General features: G+C 42.4%; 1 protein-coding gene across 2 annotated transcripts in view; it reads left to right on the top strand.

The window, feature by feature from the left end:
• The first annotated feature begins 1,208 nt into the window (after nucleotides 1–1,208).
• agrn (agrin) overlaps nucleotides 1,209–17,835 on the top strand; it is a 256,145-nt gene continuing 239,518 nt past the window's right edge. For both annotated transcript variants that reach the window (XM_044351206.1, XM_044351205.1), the window contains exons 1-2: nucleotides 1,209–1,737; nucleotides 3,563–3,824. In XM_044351206.1, the coding sequence (XP_044207141.1) occupies nucleotides 1,537–1,737; nucleotides 3,563–3,824 (463 nt within the window). In that variant the 5' untranslated portion in view covers nucleotides 1,209–1,536. The remainder of the gene's footprint in view (nucleotides 1,738–3,562; nucleotides 3,825–17,835) is intronic.

Below are 17,835 nucleotides of genomic sequence, written 5' to 3'. Positions count from 1 at the left end.
ACCCCCTCCACTCAAAAATGTGTTTTTTTGATTGTTACTTCACTTAGATGTGAGCTTCATTGTGCAGAGTAATGTATGTGCAGAGTCCAATGCTAGAAAACTGTTTTCACATTCATCTGCTGAAGGAGGAGAGTTTCTCCTTGCTCAACTTGAATCTCTGTTGAAAGGGTGTACCAGACAGTCTAGTGAGATGCATCTAATAATTGAACACACTGAAGAAATATCTGTGAAGGCCAACTTATTAACCATTCCCTGCTCCTGTGTATTTCACTGATAAGCATAAGGGCTGAATCTTACAAGACACAGGGATTTCACTGCAGACAGTGGTCCTCTCATGGGGTTCAAGTATCCCCAGAAGGCACAGAGGATGATACAGGATGGGAAATTGTAAGAAAAAAAGAAAAACACAACAGAGCAGTACAGGCAGTTTTACAAGACAATTTAATCTTAAACAATGTAATGACCATGATACACAACAATACATGTTGGTCATCTTTTATTGGTGAAAGATTCCTCACAGGAATTCCTCAAATTCTGAAACATTGAGTTTCAACCAGACAACGTGGAAGGCATGTCTACTTTCTTTTAAAAGTCAAATTTAACTCATGTCAGGGGTACAATGTTCCTAAAGCTATAAGAATCTGAGATCTACTTCCTTCTGCCTTGAGGGTCCGAGGGGAGTCAGTGGCATCAAACCATATAGGCTAAAAACGCTTCTAAACTGGGGGTAACATGAAGCAATATCTGATGACAATGTACTATTATTTCTTGAATGTGACACATGAATTAACATAGACAACAAACTATGAGCTTTAAGGGTTGTTGAGTTCCTTGTCTGTTATAAAATCCATCATGAAATACATCATTTAGAGGCAAAGGGATTTGCAAGTGACCACATCCCCTTCACACTGGGGATTTACAATCCATACTGCTGAGAAACTTCTTAGAGGAAAACATATGATCCCTGCCTACTCATGCTTTGTGCATTTGGCGTGGCTGTTAATGGGGACCGGAGGTAAGGATACTGTCTGTCCGACTGGGGGCGGCGTTGGACAGCCACTTTCTGCAAGCATCCCAGCGCGCAACCCTCCAACCCTCCCGCCCCACCCACCCCACTACCACCCTCACTTGTGGGATCAGCAATTCAGATTGCATGCAAATCCAGCAGCGTCACAGTAGATGTGTGTGTGTGTGTGTGTGTGAGAGAGACAGAGGAAAAGAGAGGGGGAGAGAGAAGTGCAGTTGCATTCCTGAAGAGAGAGATCCCTGCCCCTTCCTCCTCCTTCCTCCTCCTTCCTCTCTTCCCCTCTAGTTTCCCAGCCGGCGGCGGCAGAGAGGGATTTTTAACCCGGGCTGCAGATGCGGGGAGCTGGGCTGCGGAGTGAAAGAGACACTGGTAGTCCGTAGGGAAGTTGTGGAAAGGAGGCTCGGCGCAAAAATAAACGCAATAGTTTTAACTTTTGTTTTCGGACGCCCCGGGCGGTAAATTTTAATTCTAGGAAAGTTAACTTTTGGGGTTACATCCGTGTGGTGGTCATGGGCTCCCAGCGGACAGTCCGGGCCGGCCGGACAGCGCTGCTCCTAGCGGGGCTGCTCGCGGCTCTGTTGCAGCGCTGCACCGCAAGTTGCCCGGAGAAAGACTTGGAGGACAGGGAAGAGGAGGCCAACATAGTTTTGACCGGCACAGTGGACGAAATTATTAACATGGACCCGGTGCATAATACCTATTCTTGCAAGGTAAGTGTTTTTCATGTGGTTTCTGAAACGATCAAGTGACCGCAAGAATGCATTGCCTCAAGGAAAATACACCTGCTACTTGCACGAAAACAACCACGGCGGTTAATGTGCACTATTAGAAGTCACATTATCACTTAATAGTTTTACGTTCGTGTAGCTGATGGAGGCCATTTGTCTTTTAACTCTCTCAAAGGCATCAACAGCTTGCTTGATTTTTTATTTTTTTTACAAACTCAGACGCATGTAGCAGCGGTTACATGGACAGACAGTGAATCCACTTTGCCCTCAGAAATAGATAGGGATGGTGTTTTTTATTTCCACTTGCCAATTACATAGCTACAAGGGAGGCCTAACCGACCATGTAATCATCCCAAACATGTTGCAGCAGGAGACTGTCCCCTCACTGGCCCCTGGCTGCATCTCTCACTTGATTTCTAGTAATGAATGTTGAGAACTTGCAGCTTAACATTCGCCAGTGGCTGCAAAGATCCTTTTCCGAATAATGATTTATTAACTAGAGGAGGTGCTGCCTTTTGAAAACGAATGATTTTGGATATAACAGTGATGCCCCTGGGGATTAAAAAGTCCATAACATGTAATTACTGTAATTAAAATTAAAATATTGATTACTTAATATTTATTGTAAAGAACTACTGAAACAATAAAGCACCCAAAAAGTGTTACTGTGATTGTATAAGGTTGTAAGAGACAATGACATGATTTTTTTTCTCAATAGAAAGCACTGACAAGTGCCACAAGGTGCATGTGCCCGAGGTAATAAAGATGTGTAGTCATGCATTACATTGTTATTAGTCACTCATGTGAGACCTGTGTGTGATAGACTTGAAACCGCACATTTTCCAATTCTGTTTATATCAAAGGAACATTACGTCTCTGACTAATCAACCACATAATAGCACATGGTGAAGAAAACATCCACCGTTCCACAAATAAGCAAATTGCCACTCAGGAAGCAAATTTTCACTCAGGAAGCAGCCGTCCACCGTCCTCATGCTACGGCCATTCATTGTGAAACTTTTGCACCATCACGGACTTGTGGTAGACCACTCTATAATCTGTGAAAATAAACAAGTGGTGTTTGGTCAGCTCTTTCGCTGTTCTTTTCCTCAGCGCCCACTTGCTTCCCGTCTCCCGGTGAATGAGTGGAGTAGATTAGAGGCACACGGCTCCTGTTCTGGAAACCACTACCAACTGCTGAAATGAATCAAGACAGCTAACATGTCGCAGAAGGGGAGAGCTTTCCCATGACTATGCATAAAGCAGACTTTGCTGCATTTCCTGTAATGCACTATCTAGGGTTGCGTTAAGTGTTTTACATACGTTTTTCCTGTGGCTAGACAAAAGCTGTATATGGGATCTTGGTATGAGATTTATTCCAGTAGAAAGAATCACATATGAGTCACTGTTATTCCATGTCAGTGGATATTTTGGCAGCACAGGTGTAAAGAACATTCTTGGTAAAGATTTGAACAATGAGATCAGAGAAACACCAGCCTGTCATCTCAAAAACATGCATGCTCGCAGAGGTTGCCACTGAAAGATACCATGATTCAGATAGCCCAGGGCTGGATAGGGGCCCCCGGTCTCTAACAGCATCAGGACCAGCAATCTTTTAGCTTTATTGTGTTATCCTCCATATTCTAAATGAACATGTATTTGTCACAGTGTATGACATTTATATATATATTTGTTGTGATATGTTGAATGAATCAAATCTAATCTAATAGTGTATACCTGAAAATGTATATTTTTCAGTTTTGACATAACGCTAATAAATGCACTGTCTCTTGTCATTTGGCTAAAGGTCAGGGTGTGGCGCTACTTGAAAGGGAAGGGTCAGGTCAACCGTGAAATTCTCCTGGATGGCGGCAACAAGCTGATGATCGGCGGCTTTGGCAACCCCGGGATCTGCGACAATCAAGTAGCCACGGGCGACACTCGCATATTCTTTCTCAATCCTGCCCCGGAGTCCATGGGGCCAGAACACAAGAACGAACTTATGCTCAACTCAAGTCTGATGAGGATTACCCTGCGCAACCTGGAGGACGTGGAGCACTGTGTGGAAGGTAAGCAGCCAGTTTGTTGTGTTGTCTTATGTTCTGTACGGGATGGAATATACAGTGTCGGGAGTAAGAACAACAACCACGTATGGGAATTAATTTAGCAATTAATCAGGGGTATATTTGCTATTTAATCATTTGTCTGCGATTTGTCTCCATATTGAGTGTGAGAAATTTAGTGTAGGATCCAGGCTGTGGATTGAAGACTCACAGTAATTGTAAATCACTTAGAGCAGCAAGGATTTCATACACTGGTGGCTGCTGAAATAACATAACCTAAGGCTCACATGGCTGAAGTTTCTCAGAACATGAAACAAGGACACCTGAGTCATTTCATGAGCTTTGTTGCCATGGTGAAGCTCCGATCCAGTGTAGCCTTGAGGTGGGTGTGTCTGATAAACACCTTAGGGACAGAGGGGTTTAATAGTTAAAGGATGACTCCTGACCTTTGCACCTCATAGCTGGGCCATTTTATGACATCAGGGGTGAACATCTGTAACACTTACACACATAACACATGGTGTAAGAGCTTTACAGGGACACGCGGGTTCTCACACTTTTTACAACTGACCCAGACATTCTCACTGTTTTAACTTCACTGTTAAAATAAACATGAAATGCTTTACTGCTTTACTGCATGGGGAAAAGTGGAGATGAGAGATGTATGTTAAACATTATGGTTGTTTATACTATCGATCTACACACCCGAACTTCAGCAATTCAATACTTTTATTCCTCTGAGTCATTTTTTGGTTGAGTAGTTATTTGTCAGGCTTTTATTTGGTCTGACTTCACTTTATTATCAGAATATTCTTCTGAAATTTGTCTTACATCCCAAGAGGTCCACTGTTTCACATAAATAGCAAAACACATTTAACCAAGCAACAAAACAAATAGGCTACTCCAACATATATTACATCAGACATTACTAATAAGTGGCTGCTGTGCATCAATTTAGTCTCTCCCTTTAACATTCAGTGCTTAGCCCACACAGGAACACTGAGGCCTACTTAGAAACTCTGATTTAACAGTTTGACAGACTGAGCAACAAAAAAAGTTCTGCAGTCTGTACAGTTGAAGCCTGTGGGACTCTAAATCTTCTGTTTGATGACAAAAATATGAGCGAGGTTGTTAACATTACCTGCCAGAAACAACATTCTAGTATATGCAACTTGAAAACTCAACTCGAACGTTCACCCATAATCTCAGATAGGCGGCGGTCAAACCGGTCGAGTTTTAAGCTGAACAGAGAGCCAACTGTACCATGCACTGGTTCCATACTGCATAACACTCTGTATTATACATTGGCAAAACAATAACAGGATCTGTTTGTTTGCTCCGAATGACCTTAATCTCCTAAGAAAGTAAGCGCGTTGTTGTACCTTGCTGCAAATATAATCTATATGTGCACTCCAGGATAAAGCAGCGTCCACACAGATGCCCAAATATTTATAGGAGGAAACTTGTTCAATCCGTGTGTTATGGACAGTAACTGGTGGAGGATCCGAGTTCACTGGAAGACCCAAAATTGTTTCTTGTGTCTTCGTTGGATTAACAATAAGTGAATTCTCATCACATCACTCTACTAATCTATCCGTACGATATTGATGAATACTAGGATCATCTTCAGTGCCTTACAAAGACAACAGTGTGGTATCATCTGAAAACTTCAACAGAAATGTATTTGGACTCTCAGTTTTACAATCGTCTGTGTAAAGTGTGAAGAGTAGAGGTGAGCTCACGCGACCCTGGGGTCCTCATGAGTTAGTAACAATAGGAGTTGAATATGTCTGATTAACTACCTGTACTTTATTTGTAAGAAATGAATGGTACCACTGAATCCGATGAGGATTAACCTCCATTTGAATCATCTTTGCCAGTAAGAGCTCTGGCTGAATTGTGTTGAATGCAGATATAAAATCCAAGAAAAGAGCCCTAACTGTAGTTTTAGGCTTGTCTAAATGCTTCAATATTAGGTGTATCAATGTTATAACTGCATCTTCTGTGATGTGTAACATCATCTACAATTCCGCTTATGTGCAAACTGGTTAGTGTCCAGTTTGTCACCTACAGACTTGGTAAGCTGCTGAACCTTTCTAAGGTTTTCATAACAATACGGGTTAAGGCTGTAGGACGATAATCACTGGAAGAGGTATTATATGTGAGGTCTTCCACATTTCAGGAATTATGTGAGTGTCTATAAAACACTGAAAAATAGCCACACAGGTTCAAGCTCAGCTGCAAATGTTTTGAGAATAAATGCACGGAGGTTATCTGGTCCTGTGGCCTTCCTCTGATTTAAATGTTTAAAAGCGCTCCTCACCTGCTCAACAGAAACATCAGCTCTATCTGACTGCACAGCCACAACTGAATTAAGGATGTTAACAACGCAATCTGAATTATTTCCTTTATCAAACCTAGAGTGAAAATTGTTCATTTGATTTGCAAACTCTGCCTCATTATCTGCCGCTAATGCTGTCTAAGTGGCTGACAGCCCAGTCATCCCCTTCATAGTGTCCCATAAGTGTTTGGTATTGTTACTTTTAAAAGCCTTTTCTAATTGTAACTTGTGTGTCCTCTTTGCCTCTTGTAATTTAAATCTTTTTCTATATGCTTTGATTCTCTCGTGTCCCTGTTCTTGAAGGCAATCCTCCTCAAATTCTTAGTATGTTAACATCCTTAGTTATGTTTGGATAGATTTTTATCTCCTTGGTTGGTATCACTGACTATAGACAAAAGTCTATGTAGTCTGTTATTACTGTTGATATTTCATCCAAGGAGCCATGATGAAACTCCTCTCAGTACAATCAAAACATGCTTTAAGTTTTTTCTATACTTTCACATGACCAAACACTGATCACTTTTTCTCTGGTTTACTGCTTTTCAATTGAGATTTATAAGTTGGTACAAGATGAACCACATTATGTTCTGAGTTAGCTATCGGTGGTTTTATCGTTGACACACATGCTCCCTTCACATTTACAAAGCATTTGTCCAACATATTATTCTTCCTTGTTTGTTCCTTCACATATTGATTAAATCCCGGAATTGTTATGTCCAATTTGCAATGGTTCACATCCCCAACAACAATTCCTGGTTCCTGTGGATGTTGTTGTTGTGGCATGTGAACACAGTCTGCAACAGTAGCTGCTGTTTGCATGGCTTTGCTATTTGTATACAGCAAACAGCAGCATGCATCCAAATTCCCTGGGCAGGTAGAATGGTCTCAGAGTCAGGTACAAGATCTCATTGTCACAAATGCTGTCATTCACTGTGTACTGACGACACCACTAATCATTTATATAGACATAAATCCCGCCGCCTTTGCTTTTAGAAGAGCTGATATCTCTGTCTGCTCCTACCAAAGTAAAAGATTTCACAGGTGGAGTCTGGTATTGAAGATTGTAGCCAAGTTTCTGTCAACCATTGGCTTGTCCATTTTGTTGTTTATGGACCTCAAGTTTGTGAGGATCATAGATGGGAGCGGTGGCCTTGTGTATCTTACTCACAGACGTCTGGGGAATATGATCTAGAAGGCCTGTGTCAGGCATGAGCCATGATCCAGTGCAGTCCCCTGAGTTGCTGAACATCTTACTTCAAGCAAGGTTTCTCTGTCGTATACGAGAGCAGGGCGAATGTCCCCCACACCCCAGTCCATATTGACACATGGCGTGTCTGTTGCTCTTGCAACCGTAGTCCACATGCAGTAACAGAAAACCAACAATCCACGTGTGCATAAGTTCGACTGAGGGGAAAAACATATTTTCTGGTGTTCACATAAGACAAAACAACCTCTAAACACAAAACATCGAACAGACAGAAACAGAGTGCCTGGATGCGGTTTGCAGCTGTGCCGCGTACTGGAAGTAAGAGACGAACCACACAGCTATGACTAATAAATCTCAGCAATCACCATGACTATGAGACTGTAGCAGCCTGTGCCCCCATGCCACTGAGCAGTGAGCTTGCTGCTGTTTAACTTTTACTGGTGCTTGACAATGTTGGCAGCCGTTCAAAGATTGAATCTAACACTTAGCACTGGGGGAAATGAATCAGAGCACAAATCATCTTGCTAACGGCTTTCTGGGACAATCACTGTTTCAGAGTTGTAGGGTCTATACTCTATATGGGTACTTTCCTCTGAACAGTTATGGGTGGCAGGATGTTCCAATGGATGGAGCTTGTTTGCAGTGTTAAGTTGCATTTGGCATACACATAAAACTTCCTCTGTTTGTCTGTCCAGGCACGAAACACTGCACTGGTAACCTTTTTATTCAGCCCCCTTTTCTTCTTTTGGAACTCCTGTTGTGGAAAGGGGAGTTTCTTGGCTCTGACAAACTGTCTAGAATGTGCCCTTTTTGTTTCGGGGCTTTGTATTTGAAGAGGGTTTACTTCACATAACCTGATTTTCTCATATTGCCTTACAGTTGAAGGAATAGCAGTAAGGAAATACTTCAAGAAGTCATCAGGTAAAAGTTAGAGATCTTGTTGAAAGGATTAAACTTTAAACATTTTCCTAGGAAGACTCTGGGGTGTCTCATGCACTGACCAACCAATAAGTAATATCCAGGGACGAATGTCTGGTTCAGCCCCACCATGAAATCTGTATTTGTTTTTTGGGGAGTGAAATCGGCCCTGATAATTAGCTGGCATTCCTCCATCCGGTGGAGAATGAGCTTTGAGGCTTGTTCCAGTACAGAGTTTTAATTAAAAGAGTCAAGTCAGATCCCATCCGTTCTGTGCAACCACTACCCTCGGAAAACTGCGGGATGTCAGCAGCGAGACAAGACTCTACCTGCCGCAGTACTCATTGTACCCTCCTCTGCTTTCTCCTCATTCTTGACATTTTCGATAGCTAGGATAGACTCAGGAATGCCTGGCAGAAAGCTAGGTGGGGAGGCGCATTGTCTGAGGCGGAAGAAAAAAAAGGGTTAGTGTGAGCTCCTTGCCACAGAGAGTTTTGAGAAGAACAGAGACATGAAAGACAATAAGATGAGAAGGGATGGAAACTAGCAACGGCCACCGGTCAAACGCTGGTGAATTTGCTCAACCTCCCTGCAACGGAAGCAGACGTGCCGTAATGTTACCGGTTTGACGGCGAGTCTCTGCTGCAGTTCATATCGTTTAGTTTAAGCATGTGTGTTCCAGTCATTGCTGCTGTGTGCACGACATGAACCATTGTGTGGCTATGTGTGTGTTTTTGTGCATTTGAAGAGTGTGTGTGTGAGGGAGAGAGAATTAAAAATGGATAACCATAAGTGAATAAATATTAAATTAATACTTTTTTATGGGAAAAGTTTTCTTTTTTAAAGCAAGACAAACATTACACAAAAGTCTGATTAGAAAATGGTGGCTGGTAAAATTTAGAATCCACCAGCCAAAGGGGAAGAAGTGGAAGTGGGAGAAAAAATTAATTTCCAACACTGAAGAGTAATTTACAACGCAGCAAAAACAGAGGAATTTTTGTACATGTAAGGACAAGGAATGTGAGGGATGTTGTGTTTGCCATGGCATATTTGTTTGAGTTCAGATCAGCGCTGTGTGAAGATATATGCCCTCAGGCTTTGTGTTTCACACTCTTCCTACTCCAGTGCTCTTCGCATTGGGCGGTGGCACTTCAGGGCCACTCAATCCATGTGTGCGATCACTTGGTTATAGGCTTTCATCTGCCAAACAGCGGCCCTTCCCAGAGTAGTGTTTACAAGATCCCAGTAAACACTTGCAGTGGGACCATCCCTTAAAATATTGTAACGCCATATTTACCGTGCAAAAGAATGCCCTCTTTTCTCTTTCCCGATGCCTTATCTCTACTTAGTTGCTTATTTAGAGGCATTTCTATGGTTGAAATAAGAAATTGAAATAACAAAAAAGTATGACTCTTACACTCAAAATGAACCACGTCTGTGTTGTTGTTGAATTTGCACCTTGCAGGGGCCGATAAGCAGAGGGACCGAATCTCTTCCTTTGTTTGGTAGTCCAGCTACCATTCAGTGAAACGTTACTGCGGTGTGTTGCACCGTTGCAGAGCGTCAACAGATAATGTGTCTGAATCAGAGTTATTTGCTGTGTCTTTGAAAACACAGTCACGGTTTTGAAAAAATGGATGTAGGGGGTCAATTTAAGGCTGAAGAGAATCATCCTCCAGATTTTGGCAAAGAGCTAAAACGATAAAAAAAAAGTGTTAGCTGTGTTTATTATGATTTCCATTTTGTTTTTCTCAGTGCTGAGTTAATGATAACAAAGGGAGAAGGCGTTGGGGGTTTGGAGGAGAGGAAGGCTCTCTTGATGGAGAAGTGTTGAGTGTACCGGGAGATCTTATCTGTCTTGCTCTGTTTGTCAGCTGCTTTTGTTTCAGCTCTTGATGACTTGATGCCAGAGTCTTTCCCTCAAGGCCCTGATGAAGAACAGCAACAAAGGGCTGTTTCTTCCTTCTGTCTTGATCTCTTCCTCTCCTTCCATTTTTTTTATCTGTCTCTTTCTAGGGGAGAGATGAGCCAGTCAGAAGTCAGTGCATCGTCATGGAACAGCTGCATCAAAGATCATTTCTTTGTCCGTTTATGAATATGTAATACCGAGTGCAGCTAGTGTGCCGCGCTGGTTGGACAATCAAAAGTCCTTGTAGATGTTAATGAGCAGTATTTTACTGCTTAACATACCACTGACTCTTTATGATCTGTGTGTACAGCAGTCCAGAGGCTCACTAGTAATGGGGTTAGCCAGGCTTGCTGTGAACATGATGGGGGTCCTGATTTGCCGGCAGGTGGTCTTGCTTAATGATGGGCAAGCAGACAGTCCTGTGGAATGCTCCTCGGGGTGGGTGGGATGTGGGATGACTGTTTGAGTCCCCCCCCCACTCCCTCTTCCTTCTCCTCCAGTGCTCCCTCAGTGAATGAGACTTGGCCTCCTGGAAAATGTGAAGCTTTTTTCCCACTGTTTGTGCAAGGAGGAGGCCCAGAATCGGCTGGAATTCCTAACCTGCACAAGCTTCTACCTGGCTGCCTCCTCCTTCCTCACCTTGATATGTGAGGAGATAATGATAGAAAGATAAGGGCAAAGTGGAGAGGAGTGAACACGTTTGTTTTTTAGCCATGGTATCCACTTGCAATTTTTCATATCGCAAATGCCAATCATCCACGTGGCAGTTGACTCCCTTGTTTCAAGAACAATGAAAGACTTTCTGCAAAACGCAGGGGTCATCTTACAGCTACAGTTAATCAGTGACTCAAAGCCCTGGAAGATACTTATGTGATGTTGAGAGTGTGTTGATATGACAGCCCAGGTTTACTCCAAGGATTTTTTTTTTTAGCAAAAGTGGCCAGCCTCGTGATCAGTTTCGCTACTATATGATGAAAACAGTTGCCTCTCACTTTAAATATATAGCTCCCTCTGCTCTCTGATTTAGCATCTGCTTGTTTTCCCTGAAGGTTAATTTTAAGTCATGTAAGTGTAATAATTTCCTCTGAGTTTATTGGAAGCATTTTTTATTTCAGCCTAAGTTTGCTGCCTTGTAATTTAAATATTAGGCTCTGCTACCACCTGCTCATGTTTTAATCTTACCAATAAATTCTAGAGAAGGATTAAAATATCACTACTGCACAGTGGAACGTGACAATCTACGATATGTTTGACTTTCCCAGGTAAAGAAACATACAGCTTATGGGTAATTCCAAAGGGTAGATGGAGGGCTCTTTATTGTGGATCTGGAAAGTGTGTGTGAACACTCCCAGCCGCGCCCAGGTGACTGAACTAAACCACCAGGGTCTTTATCCCGTCCATGTCTACACAAGCAGCCTTTTGTCTTCAGGGAGTCATGGGAAGTCAAGAAGACTGACTTTGAGGATTGGATTTTTCTCAGGGTCCTTGAATGGATTAGGCTATAGTTTAAGAGTGAGAGTCAATTCACTTGCTGTAGTGCTTTTCTAAAAATGTGCACCCTTGGTAAATCTGTGTACACTGCATGGTGTATGTCAAAGCATTTGTACACTGAAGTGAACAGAATTGGACAAATGGAAAGGCTTGATGGAAGGCTTTGATGAAATAAGCAACAAAGGCTTGAAGGGAGAAACAAAACCAATGGACCTGTTTGCCAGCTAGCCCGGAGTCTCCAGAGTTATTGCACATTTTCGATTTTAATTAAAAATGCGGGAGTGGAGAGCCTGCTTGGCATAGCGATAAAGGGCTCTGAAATGAAAAAGCCATGAAAGATGGAAGGGAGCAAAGGAGGAACGGACCACTTAACCACAGTCTGTTCACCTTGGCTTGAATCCCAGCTTGAAGCAGGAGTGTATCACTCACATGCTGATAAGAATCATAGATGGTATTGATAGTGCGCAAAGACACCTACATGTAGTGACATGCCTGTCACGTTAACATGTCCACAGTGTACACACAGACATACTTTGTAACATCAAACCTGTCTAAATATACTTTATATCCTGTGAAAAGGTAAACACAACACATTTACTGTTGTAATTTATTAGTTTATACTTGTAACAGGAGATGATTTTATTTATTTGTAAGATACTGTATGTCTATATAGTATCGTCTCTTGTATAGCACCGGACCCTGGTGTACTTCTTAGCTTACTACCTTAAGGGCAAAAGACATTTGAAATATTTTGATGCTTCTTATGTGAAAGTTCATGCAGAACATAGCCTTCGGCTTAAGTATTTCTTAAATTGCCTTGCAAGGTCTCCAACGTGGCACCTTTTCCAGCTGTGGTTGGATCAAGGTCTCTCAAAAAATCAGTGTTTGAGAAACAGTCATGTTTTGAAGCCTCTATATTTTAGAAGAGGGGTGTACAGTTAGCTGGTGTCAAAGTCCCAATTAAACTCTTCTTTAGTTTAAGAAGAGGAAAGTGGAATTGCTTTGGGAGGCTCTGGGCAGGGACTTGGATGTACAGTGACCCGGAAACCTCCCTCTTCTATCCCAGACATAAAGAGCTCAGAGCAGCAGTCTGCATGAGATCTGGGCTCCCTCTGGGGAACTGGATCCGTGACAAAATTCCTGCTCTAGGACCACATTTCTGAAGCAGGGCAGCTGCTGTGGCAAGTGCGGCTACTTACTGTCAACACGCCAAAAACATCAGGTTTAGAGAAAAGGGTTTTGGTGGGACACCAGGGAGATAGCAGAAGCCCTAGTGTGATTTGTATTTAGGTCAGCTCAGCTGTCACTCAATAGTGTCTCAGATCAAGAGAAAACAAGGGAAGAAAATGAAAAAAGTTTTTCTGCCCTGTAAATCCTTTTTGTTGTAGGATACATTAGGGACTTCTTTGATAAACTTTTCTACTGGAAAACTTTCACTTTGTGTACTTGCAGAATGCTATTGAAACGTTCTGCCTTTAATGTAAAGCAGGTAATTGAGCTTTTCCAACACAGTATAAAGTCAGCTGTAGCTAGGTGGGTGTGTTAAGAATGTCCAGCTGTATTTAAGATGTGATTTTCTCCGCAGAATTAACTTCTTATAATTTTTTCATTCTTTTCATTTTGTCAAACATGTTTCTGGCCTTTAATGAACTGACATTAGTCTGAGAGTCTCAGACAACAGAAATCTCAGGGTTTGGAGATGAGAGTAGGCGACTTAATTCAAAGCAGATGTTGAAAAAGGCTATATTTTATGGAAAATACGTCATGGTTGGATGAAAACAGGAAGAATGTGGTTTAAAGGTTAATCACATTCTGGCACTTTATGGACGTGGGCTCAAGATGCACTGACCCAATGCTGGTAAATTAGACCTATCATGTTTCCCTGTTGTCTCGTGGTATGCACCTGCTACATACCACTATCCATATGCCTCCCAATGAGGCTAATTATATAATGCCGGTGTCCCTGTTTCCAGGCTTCTCAAGTCATGGTTTAAAGTTTTAAATGTCAGCTTGTGTTAACATTACTTTGAATCAGGACCCAGCCCTGACAAGTTTGGTTTGGCCTTGTTGTGGGTGATAAACTACATGGCCAGAAGTATGTGGGCAACTAAACAAAGCAAGGTTGTTGAACGTCTCTTTCCTAAAACACTGACCATTACTATGCTGATGAAACAGCTTCCACTCTTCTTGGAAAACTGTCCTCAGGGTTTTGGAATCTGGCTGAAGGGATTTGCTCCCATTTAGCCACAAGAGCAATAGTGAGGTTCGCCACTGGTGTTGAGCGACCGGTCTGCAGTCACTGTTCAAATTCATCCCAAAGTTGTTCGACGGGGTTGAAGTCAGGGCTCTGTGCAGGGTTTGGGTTCATTTTAATCTTAGGGATGAGTATCTAATGCTTGCAAGAATGGAACCTTTAGTCATGACAAATGTACTCAATAGCTACTTAGACTCTAATCCCGTTGCATTGCCCGTTTGAACACTGTCTATACAATTACAATGCTGCACATACAGGAAGTAAGGGAGCCTTGACAGTTGGGGGTCCCACGTTCACAAACAAATCATGGGATGTACAGGCTTTTCCCGTGCTATTTTTCCCCTCGGACAACACCCCGGTCTCTGTTACTTCCTGTCCTCCCCCTCATCTGTCTCTCAGGATCCTTCTGTGTTTGCCATTATCTGTTTATTTTTTCTTCCTACTTTCAGCTGTCATCTTCAATCATGTTCTCACATTCTGATGATTACCTGCACATGTGTCTGTCTGTCTGTCATCGTGTGTGTGTGTGTGTGTGTGGATGTGTCACGTGCCAGTTGATTTTCTTTTAAGCACCTTTGCGGCCTGGCAGGGCTGATATATGGCAGCTTGCTGACCCATCACATTTTGGGTTTTTATGTCTACACTCTTGCTCTTTAACACGCGTTAAATCCTTCCCAGGTCTTTTGTTGCTCCATTCGTCTCCCTGCTCCATGCCTCCTTCTTCTCTATTCTCACAGTCATCATCTTCCTCCTCCCAGTGTTCCCATCTTACAACGGTTCCACCTGTAATTAGACTGGAATCCCATGCCCTGTAAAGCTGTCATAGTCCTAACAACCAGGTGCAGCCTCTGACCTAATTCCTCATGGCTCTCTTTATCTCTCTCAGCTTCCTCAAGATTTTAAAAAAAATCATCTTTTAATATGTTCAGAAAATGCACTTTTCTAAATGAACAAAGCAGGTAGGTGTTGAACGTATTGATCAAGTACATTTCGACAGGTCACTTGGCTGTTTATATAAACATCATGAGCTGCTATGGGGTTAATCCCATACCAGGAAGAGAGATTAGCACTTTGGAAATTTCATGCCATCTAAGATGTTAAAGTTTCCTTTGTTTTCCTGGGTTATGGAATTTGTGATATGTGTCTTCTGACAAACCCTTAAGATGACAACTCTCCCGAGAAAGGAAACCTCTCAGGAATTTCCCTCCCCACCTCTCTCTGTCTCTCTGTCTCTCTGTCTCTCTGTCTCTCTGTCTCTCTCTCTGTCTCTCTCTGCTTGCCCTCCAGGCTGACAGATTTGTCTGGCTGGAGGGAGGCACTCGGCTTGCCCCTGTTGTTTTAGCCAACAATGGCAAGGACGTGATGGCTTACAGAGACAAACAGAGATATCTGGCAGAGGATGTCTCACTAGCTTGAGCATGTAACTGTACACACACACACACACACACACACACACACACACACACCGACTCGCATACAGACATAGACACAGGTGCATACACAGACTTTACTATCTCACCATCAGATAGAGACATAAACATATGCAGTATGTGTAGCATTGTGATTACTTTCAACAATGAGCAGTCATACATCTAATTTAATGTATGACTGAAATCCTCTCGTCTAAGGGGTTTGTAGTACTCAGTACACACAGTTATAATTCCACAAGGGGATTTTTGAGTTGGCTATAAACTCACTGCAATTAACAGCCAGAATCTCTCAGTCTAATGATCTAACATGACATGACTGACCTTATCAGCAGCCCAGGAAACTTGAGAGGAATCTTTTACTAGTTAGTCAAACCCTCAGAAGAAAATGATAAATGTGAATTTTAATTGCACTACTGGCAAATGGCAAATCAGCATGCAGAAGGGTGTGGGCCACTAGCTGACGTAGATATGACTGTTCAAGAACCAAATGAAAATATTATAGACTCTGACAGACGTAAGCACATGGAGATACATGCCAAGTAAAGTATTCCAAATTAAGAACTGACTGCAGTTCTTCAGATATTCTTCTAGTGCTGATGTGGAACATTTCATGTATTTTAGCACCATAAAGGTCTTCTGTTAGGTTTGTTTTTTTGATGTAGTATATCCTATAGAACCCATTTTTTTACAGTTTGACAGATGGAGTGCAACTACAAGGCAGGAAAATAGCTTTGCAACAGAGAAGTGACCGGTAATATGGCAGGAAGAAAGTATAGAAAGAGGTGAAGCCCAAGATTAAAGAGCAGAGAGAGAGTCGGCAGACCAGTGAAGAGGGGTGAAGGGAAGGCATAAAGGAAAATAATAAAGAGAGGGAAGCAGAAAACTAGAAAAAAACACAAGGGTGACTAAAACTACTAGCTGGTGAAATGAAAGGAAAAGGATACAAAAAGATGAGAATGTGGAATCGAGGTTAGGGCATACAGTGCCGTTGTTTTCAGGCTGTGACAGATATTTCAGAGACCAGTATCTCAAAATCTCACCACATAAAACAGAAAGTGTTGACCAGACAGAAGAAGAAAATATGTTTTTCTGTAATTTGGGTGAGCTCATCCTTTAAAAATCTCTTTTTAAAAATCTCATTAGTTGCTGTATGATGCCTGGGCCACCCAAGAATAATTAAAATTTCTGAAATTATTGGTGTTGTCTCTTCCACTCTTGCATTGTGCTGTAACCCACACACAAAAGAGGGAAGCAGTCTTTCACCCAGTGCCACGAGGCAGCTTTTGGCATTTTCCAGCAGAAACATGGCGCCTCGGAGAGGCTTGGCCTAAGGGAACAAGTTCTATCACAGACTGAGAGCTGTTGCCAGAGGTATGCCCAGATCAGCCTCTCCTTCCTCCTTATTGTCACTCCGAAGCCTCTTGCATTGCCCAGACACTGTGGCCTCATTACCATACAGCTATGTCAGCCATTTTGAAATACCCCCGAATCCTCTTGTGACCACGAGAGCAACGGCAACAACTACGGATAAAAGTTACTACATCCATCTCTCAGAGAGCAGATTCTTTTTCCCCCTGTACTGTGAGTGGGTAGAGACGTTCCCTGGAAGAGCACTTGAAGCAGACATGTTTGAGAGCGCTCTTAGAGAAATATATGAGCATTGAGATGGATGGAGGCGTAGGATGTGGAGAGTTCGGGTTCGCACTGTTCTAGTTTTCCAGCAGGCTATGTGGCCTGCTTGGACAGGTTGTCAGAGGAAGAGCATTGTAGATAAATCATGCCTTCCTTTTTAGGATGTGCCCAACGGGACAAACTGTTTGCAAGTGCGCTGCAGTGTTTCTTTGTAAATGACAAAACAACATAAATCTTCTGTAGCCTGATATTGGTCTTGTCAAGCTCACAGAGTTGGGTTACAAGTCAACCACAAAATCTGGTTAGAAAGGGACAGTGACACAGTGCAACCGTGTCTGCTACAAAATAAGTTTATTTGTAAGTTTATTTGCATCTATTACCCCTTGGCTATGTTATCCGTCATCTCACCCCCGTGTCCTACCATTGTTACACCGATGACTCCCTCTTGTATGTCTCATTTAGCACTGAAAATCGTATCAATCTGGATTCTCTGCCTTGCTGCCATTAATGACTGGATGGCTTCCAGCTTCCTGCAACTGAACACAGATAAGAAGAAGTCCTGGTTATTGGTCCTGATCATATTTCTAACAGTGTCACCATCCACCTTTGACATGAAACACTCAGCTAGAAACTTGGGGGTTGTTTTTGATCAGTATCTCAACTTCAATCAGCACATTAAGAGTCTTGTTTAATCCTGCTATCTACAAATCAGAAATATTGCCAAAGTCAAACCAATTCTCCCCAAAAACACAGCTGAAACACTTCATCCACACCCTCATTTCCTCCCACCTAGACTACTGCAGTTCATTATATACTTGCCTAAATGATGCAGCAG

The sequence above is a fragment of the Thunnus albacares genome, chromosome 5 (genome assembly GCF_914725855.1).
Source record: "Thunnus albacares chromosome 5, fThuAlb1.1, whole genome shotgun sequence".
Taxonomy (NCBI): domain Eukaryota; kingdom Metazoa; phylum Chordata; class Actinopteri; order Scombriformes; family Scombridae; genus Thunnus; species Thunnus albacares.
The sequence above is the reverse complement of the archived record's forward strand: the minus strand, read 5'-3'. Positions and strand labels throughout refer to the sequence as shown.